General features: G+C 54.3%; 1 protein-coding gene across 1 annotated transcript; it reads left to right on the top strand.

The window, feature by feature from the left end:
* The first annotated feature begins 1,553 nt into the window (after positions 1–1,553).
* On the top strand, positions 1,554–5,059 carry LOC135422825 (protocadherin alpha-2-like). Its single transcript, XM_064672332.1, has one exon. It carries the CDS (start codon positions 2,477–2,479, stop codon positions 5,057–5,059), a length of 2,583 nt encoding a protein of 860 aa, XP_064528402.1. The 5' UTR covers positions 1,554–2,476.
* Positions 5,060–8,098: the final 3,039 nt, after the last annotated feature.

The raw sequence follows: 8,098 nt of genomic DNA, 5'->3' as shown, positions 1-8,098 counted from the left end.
TGGTTGGTTGATTTCTCTCTCTCAGTGGCAGTGTGTCAGATATTTGGGCATTTCCCATTGGTGTGGGGGATGTGTGTTCTGTTGTCCTGAGCTAAGTTTCACTTTGAGAGAATGTCCGTAGCTTACAGCTCTGCTTCCTTCTTTACTTGTGAGAAAAATGCATAATGGGCACTGCTCAGTGTCCAGTTTGTGTGGAATATAAGTGGCTGCTTTTGGTCAGCTTCCCCAGGAACTGATAATGTTAATTACAAATATCCTTTTAAATCTATTTCCCTCCCCTGAAAATGTTTGTTTTCTGAAGAAGGAACCAGTGACACTGCAGGTAAGTCACACACCTAAAATGGGTGTGTTTGAGAGACTGGTGTGCATTAGCTCCTGTTCACTTGTGGCATCTTTATGTTGAGTCAACACAGTGTTGATCCTATAGGACAACAAAGCACCATTTCCTGCTCTGGTACCTTTTGTGCTGTTTCCAGGCCCAGCCTGAGTGGGTGAGAGGCAGCAGGGCTGGAGGAGGGACCAAAATCCCTTTCCCCAAAGAGATGTGTTGGGGTCAAGGGGATGTTCTTAGTGACAGTGCTGTGGTGTTTCCTTCATGGCTTTTGTTTGACTGTGTGACAAGTGGATCGTGCTGATGAGTGAGGGATTTCATGGTCATTAATGCTCATAGATACTGAGGTTCTGGTGTGTTGTTGTGGCAGGGAGTGGCTGCCTGAAGAAGAAGGCAAGGACCCCCTGCAGGTGGAGAGTGAGTCAGGAAGGATCGAGGTACATGAAGAGCCCTGAGGAGCAGTTTTGCCCAGTGCTTTTTCAGTCTTTGTGGAGGATTGTGGTGCTGGGCTGTGATGGGTTTGAGTTCCTGAATGAGAAACTCCCCTGGGTGTGTTGGTTCCTTTCCAGCCTGTTTGCACAGATGTCTCAGTAGCTGTGGCTTCAGCTTGTGTGAGAGAGGGTGGTGGAAGGTGTTGTGATGCAGCAGAGCTGCTGTTTGCCATCTGAGTGCCTTGGTGTGTTCTTGCTGGGTCCTTGAGAGGGCTGGAGGCTGAAGAGTGTGGCCTTGATGGTGAAGGGAGGGAAAGACAGAGGTGCATGGGCAGGAGATCAGTGAGAAAGGTATTCCCTATTCAAAGGGATGGGAGGTAGTAGGAAAGAGAAATGAGATCTCTTTCCAAAGAAAGGACATGTCCATGGCTATGGTAGGATTGCTCTAGGTATTTTAAAAATATATTGTTAAGGGAAAGGCTGAACAGAAGATAGAAGGGTGGAAGAAGAAGAGAGGGGAGGCAACGACAAGGCACAGTGAGGGAAGAAAGAAAAGAAAGGAAGAGCAAAAGGAAGAGAAAAGAAGGGGGGGGGAAGAAGGACGTGAAGGAATCAGTGCAAAGAAGGTGGAGACCTATTCCCAAGTGCTCATTGTGAGCACTTGGAAAATGTTTTAGAAAAGGGAGAAAAAAAGAAGAGACAAGGTGGAAACAGAAGAGGATGGAGGGAACCATAGGATAGGGTTATGGAGAAAAAAAGGAGAGACAAGGTGGAAACAGAAGAGGATGGAGGGAACCATAGGATAGGGTTATGGAGAAAAAAAGACATAAGTAAAGAGAACTGGGAAAGAGAAGAGAGAGACACCGGAATGGATAAAAAAGGAATGCGAAAAGGAAATAAGGAAAGATGGGAGCTTATTCAAGGAAAAATAAAGCCAGAACGAAAGCAAGAAAGAAAGGAAGAACAGAATGGAATCATAAAGGAGACTAAAAAAGGAAATGACCAGCACTCACCGACGTCACCTGTAGATGCTGAGTGGAGGTGGTACTCAACAAGGCTCCAATGCGCTGCGGCTCTAATACCCCGTATTTAGAGATGATGGCTCCGATTTGATGGTCTCCTCTGCGGCACTGGAGGTAACTGAGGAGCTTCCAGCGAAGTTAATGAATAGAGGAGGATGAAAAGCAATGGGAAAAAGGTGTAAAGAATGGGGAACGGCAGGGCAATGACGAAGAAAAAGAAAAAAAGGAAAGAAGAGAAGAAAGTGAAGAAGGAAAGAGAAGATTATTAAGGAAAAAAGTAGAAACAAGAAGGGAAAGGAGGCGGGATAAAAAATAGAGAACTGAAGGTAGCAAGAAAAAAGCAGAAAGACGAAGAAGGAGGAAGAAAAAATGAAGGATTTTTTGGAAGGGAACAGCAAGCGATAAGGAAAAATGACTGAGAAAAAGACAGAAAAGAGGAGCAGGACATGTCAGAGCAGATGCGTGTGTCGGGGCGGAGGCTTGGGCGCTGTGTGGGAGCGTGTGAGGCGGCGGAGCAGCGCACGGTGTCGCTGCAGGCTGAGGAAGGGCGTGTGGGCGGCTCCTTGGCGGTGCGGCGGAGAACCCGGCTGTGAGCGCGGGGGGGCGGCTGGGGCCGGGCAGCGGAGCCGGGGCGTGCGGGCGGCGGCGGGAGCCGTGCGGGGCCCGTGCGGGGTCGGAAGGCGGCGTCGGCGATGGGCGAGTGTGCGTGGGGTGCGGTGTTGCGGGTGGTGGCGGTGCAGGCGGCGTGGGCGCTGTGCTGGGGGCAGGTGCGGTACTCGGTGCCGGAGGAAGCCAAGGCCGGGACGGTGGTGGGCCGTGTGGCGCAGGACCTGGGTGTGGAGGCGGGCGAGGCGGAGGCGCGGCGGCTGCGGCTGGTGCCTGGGGGCCGGCGGGCGAGCGTGGAGGTGAGCGGGGCGAGCGGGGCGCTGGTGGTGAGCTCGCGGCTGGACCGGGAGGAGCTGTGCGGCAAGAGCGCGCCGTGCGCGCTGCGGCTGGAGGTGCTGCTGGAGCGGCCGCTGCGCGTCTTCCACGTGGAGCTGGAGGTCACCGACATTAATGACAATGCCCCCATCTTCCCCGCCGCCCGAAAAAACATCAGCATCGCGGAATTGTCTGTGGCGGGGTCCCGTTTCCCACTGGAGGGCGCGTCGGATGCGGATATCGGAGCGAACGCTCAGCTCTCCTACACACTCAGCCCCAGCGAGCATTTCTCTTTGGATTTACAAAAATCGAATGAGCGAAACATTGAACCTGAACTTGTTTTAACAAAACCTCTGGACCGGGAGACGATGGCCGTGCACCGGTTGTTGCTGACGGCGAGTGACGGAGGCCGGCCGTCTCTGACAGGGACGATGGAACTGGTGATCTCGGTGCTGGATGCGAACGACAACGCGCCCCAGTTCAACCAGTCGGTGTATAAAGTGCAGCTGCCGGAGAGCGCTGCAGTGGGGACACTGGTAGCACGTGTGAATGCCACAGATGCAGATGAAGGAATTAATAGTGAGGTGAACTACAGCGTGACGAACTTCTTTCCGCCGAGTGGAAAAGATTTGATTTCTATTAATGAGAAGACGGGGGAGATTCACCTGACGGGTGCCCTTGACTTCGAAGAAGTCAATATATTTGATTTCCGTATAGAAGCGAGAGACCAAGGTTGGCCGTCGCTGTCGGGTCACTGCAAGGTGGTGCTGGAGGTGCTGGACGTGAACGACAACGCGCCGGAGGTGCGGGTGACGTCGCTGTCAGTGCCGGTGCCCGAGGACGCGTCGCTGGGGACGGTGGTGGCCCTGCTGAGCGTGTGGGACCGGGACTCGGGGTCGAACGGTCGCGTGCGGTGCTGGGTGTGGCCGTCGGGTCCGTTCGTTCTGGAGGCGACGTTGTCGGGGTCGTACTCGCTGGTGCTGCGGGAGTTGCTGGACCGGGAGCGGGTGTCGGAGTACGAGGTGGAGGTGCGTGCGGAGGACGGCGGTTCTCCGTCGCTGGGCGGCCGCGTTGGGCTGCGTGTGCCGGTGTCGGACGTGAACGACAACGCGCCGTCGTTCGCGCAGGCGGTGTACACGGTGCTGGCGCGGGAGAACAACTTGGCGGGCGCGGAGCTGGCGCGGCTGTGGGCGCGGGACCCGGACGAGGCGGGCAACGGGCGCGTGAGCTACTCGTTGTGGGAGGGCGCGTTGGGCGGGGGGTCGGGACCGTGGTGGTCGGGGACGTCGGGGTTGGTGGGGGGTGTTGCGGCGTCGAGCTACGTGTCGGTGGAGGCGGAGAGCGGCGTGTTGCGGGCGCTGCGGCCGCTGGACTACGAGGAGGTGCAGGTGCTGCAGTTCGAGGTGCGTGCGGTGGACGCGGGGGAGCCGTCGCTGTGCGGCAACGCGACGGTGCAGCTGTTCGTGCTGGACGAGAACGACAACGCGCCGGCGCTGCTGCCGGCGGCGGGCGGCGGGTCGGAGGCCGGGGCGGTGTCGGGGGAGGCGGGGACGCTGTGGGCGTGGGCGTCGTGGGGTTCTCCGTCGGGTCAGGTGGTGGCGAAGATCCGGGCGGTGGACGCGGACTCGGGCTACAACGCGTGGCTGCGCTACGAGCTGTGGGAGCCGCGGGGCAAGAGCGCCTTGTTCCGCGTGGGGCTGTACAGCGGCGAGGTGAGCACGGCGCGGGCGCTGGAGGAGGCGGACGGGCCGCGGCAGAGGCTGGTGATCGTGGTGCGGGACCACGGCGAGCCGGCGCGCTCGGCCACGGCGACGCTGAGCGTGTCGCTGGTGGAGGGCGGCGAGGCGGCGCTGGCGGCGGCGGCGGGCTCGTCGTCGCTGCTGCCGCGCTCGTTGGCGGGCGGCGAGAGCGGCTCTGGGCCGGCGGCGGCGGCGGCGGCGACGAACGTGTGGCTGGTGGTGGCGATCTGCGGCGTGTCGAGCCTGTTCCTGCTGGCCGTGGTGCTGTACGGGGCGTCGCGCTGGGCGCCGCGGGCGGCCGTGCTGTCGGGGCCCGGGCCCACGACGCTGGTGTGCGCCAGCGAAGTGGGCAGCTGGTCGTACTCGCAGCGCCACAGCCGGAGCCTGTGCGTGGCGGACGCCGCCAAGAGCGACCTGATGGTTTTCAGCCCCAACTTCCCGCCGCCGCCCGGCGCCGCGGCCAAGGACACGCAGCCGGAGCCTCCCTCTCTCCTCGACACGGTCAGTGCCTCTTCCGCCTTTTTTCTGTTTCTTCTGTCCCGCCCCCTGGGCAGGCAGTGCTCGGAGCCGGGCTCAGCTCCTGCAGTCGCAGGGCCGTGGGTGCTTTGCAGGTGATTAAGGATGTCAGTGGCACCTTTGCATCGGTCGCCACGTTCTTTCCGTAGCTCCATCTCTCTTGCTGAGGTGATGCTGAAATAAAGGTCTTGCGGCACTCTAAAACAATTCTGGTCCACAGGTGAGATTTGCTGCTCACGGTGGGAGTTCTGACCTAGAATTAAATTGCCTCTGTTTTGCCCATTGCGTGAGAGTTGCCCCGAGGTGTCAGCTTTTCAGGCAACTCTCTTGCTTGCTGGTGTATAGTGTTTCCACTCGATCTTACTGAGGCAGGGGAAGAACTACAGGTTGAGATGTTTGCAGTTCCCTGAGCAATGTGCTGATTTATTGCCCTTGCTGTCTGTGTTGGTTTTAGTTAGGTTTCCTACAGAAACCTGCCTTCCTCCTCTTTGATTCTGCTCACAAATTGATTTGAAGCAAGGTGACTTTTAGGGCTTCAAGGACAAAAGTTCTCCATTTTCGTTCTACCACCAGACTCCTTAGGAAAGAGGGGGAGGTGTGAGTAACATTTTCCTGTTTGAATGATCTTTTTACAAGTAAAAAGCCTTAGTTAAGTATAAAGTATTCAGGCAGGTATGTTAGAAATGGAAATTTTGTTTTTCTTTTCTTCTTGCCACTGTTGTGCTTGTTGTGGGCATGTGTTCCTGGGAAGTAATGTCTTGTACACTCTCCGTTTTTTTATATTCTTTCAAATTTGTGTTAACAGCCTCATCATTTAAAAGCTGTGAAAATTTTCTCTTGTGCAATGAACAAGCTAACAGATTCAAATTCCCTGAAACCAGAGTACAAGCACTCACTGCCAAATGTCAAATAACATGCTTTTACATACTCAGTATCATGTGTTACACTGATGCTCTCACCAACGTTTCAGTTTTTCTCTCAGAGCATGACATCAATGCCTTAGCCATTTAGAGCTGTCATGACATCAGCTTTGGGAAGAGTATTGCTCCCAGGTCTGCCACCTTTCCACCTGAGAGAGCTGAAGGAATCCCAAACGTGACAGGTCAGCTGCAGAGGGTCTGCTGTGCCCTGTGCATGTGACAGTACCTGTGTGTTTTGAAGGTGCTGTTATTGGTGGGGAGGAGTGAGTTGAATGACTGTTGAGGTGGGTAAGAAAACTGTGGCCTGTGGTACTGAGCAGGGCCTGGCCCTTTCCTGATGTGAAAGGTGATGTTGAGCAGTGGGAAGAGGAGTGATCTTGTGTGGGAGAATGGGAAATCCTTGGGAAGAGCATGGGCCATGTTGTAAGACAGAAATGGGAGATGACATGTTTGTCTTGAGAACACATCTTGGAGAGGGAGGGGAAGGATGCCTAGAGGAAAACATGAGGCAATATGAGCACAGAGTGTTCTTTTAGAAGATCCACTCCCAGGGTCTAGAGTAGTCTGGAGGTGACAGCCTTCCAGACCAGTGTGTGTTCCTTAAATGCTGACAATGTCCTTTGAGGTTCTGAAGATCTCCTATCAGAGACAGTCTCTTGTGCTGCTGCCTGCCTGATGTAGGCCTTGTGTTGGTCAGAGGGGGTGAGATGCAGAGTGCTGAGTGTTGTCTGAGGCACCACTTGTTTTGGAAAAGGTATTGTGGGATGGGAATGGTTAAACTTGCTGTCCCTGTGTAGTGGTGGGTATCCATAGCTGCTTGCACAACTGCTGATGTTGTTGTGATGGTTTCTTGCTCCTCCTCAGGTGGGATTTGTAAGTACCTGTGATGAGGTGGGTGTAATCTGTATGTGCTCAACTTGCCCTACTTGTGCACTGCAGAGGTGGCCTCAGCAGAGATGGTGTGTCCTGTTTTCACACAGGGCTCATTCTTGTATCTGCAGGCCAAGCCCTGCAGTGCAGCCCAGCTCGGGCTTCATGTGGTCCAAATTCTCCCCCTCAGCTGACCTTTTGAGTGCTCTTGTGCTTTGGCATTTGCTGTGGTTCTCTTGGTGATTTAAATGTGTGTGGACTGGGGTGAGAGCTGTCACAGCTCCAATCCCAGAACCTTTCTGAACTGTACCACACAGCTCTGATGTGTTTCCATGTGAGATTGCTGAAAAGGAGCAAAGCATTTATGGTGAAGTCCAGGCAGCTGGGAAGAGCTTGCCAAGTGCCGTGTGGCCTTGCAGAACTCCATGGGTTCTTTGTGTTGGTCTGGAGGGAAGGTGAGGATGTGAAAGGCCTGGATCACCTGCAGAGGGGGGGTTACAGATGAGGCATGTTGAGCAATGTTTGATATTTTGGCAGTGATTTTGCATGTGGGACTAAGTAGAGCCTGGGCCTGTGTGATGGGGAGGGTGAGTTTGGGTGGGGAAGAGTGTTGCCTGAGGGAAATGAAGATGCTGTGTAGAACACAGTCTCTGTTATTGGTGAGGAAATGGCTAATGTCAGATTAGCTGTGGAGTTGCCATTTCCCATGGCACTGAATAAAGAATACCAGTAGAAAACTTTGAGTAAAGGCCAGTCACACCAGACTTCTCTCCTGGCATCCTCTCATGATCTCCAGTAGTCCTGCATATCCTGGTGCTCTGTCCTCTGTGTTACTATTGCCTGTGAAGTTATTCATCCCTTTAATTGTTTGTCTTTGATATGGAATGTTTTTGGCCATACTGCAGGTTTTTGAAGTGTGTATCATTCAACCCTTCTTCTCAGGCCATTGCCTCAGTCATCTCTGAGGTCTTGGTCTTGTTTGTAAGGGGACATAGCTGATAGCATTAAAGGACAATGTCTCTTAAAATCAATAATCTTGGTGCTGGAGTTTCTTTTTGTGAAGAAGCAAGCAGTGATGCTGCAGGTAAGTCACTGATAACTGAAGAGTCTCTGTGTGAGAGAGGGGTCTGCCTTGGTTCCTGTTCAGCTTTGGTCTCTTTGTGTTGGATGGACTGCCTGTCACCTGGATTGAAATGCCTGTAGGTTTGGAGCAGCACTACCTGCTCTCATTCCTTTCCTGCTGTTGCCTGGCACAGGGTGAGCAAGGACATATTGAGAACTGACTGTAATGTGTTTCTTGGAGTAGCTGTGTTGGGCCTGCAGCAGATGTTCTCAGTGGCAATGCCCT

This window comes from Pseudopipra pipra, chromosome 15 (assembly GCF_036250125.1).
Source record: "Pseudopipra pipra isolate bDixPip1 chromosome 15, bDixPip1.hap1, whole genome shotgun sequence".
Classification (NCBI taxonomy): Eukaryota; Metazoa; Chordata; class Aves; order Passeriformes; family Pipridae; genus Pseudopipra; species Pseudopipra pipra.
The sequence above is the reverse complement of the archived record's forward strand: the minus strand, read 5'-3'. Positions and strand labels throughout refer to the sequence as shown.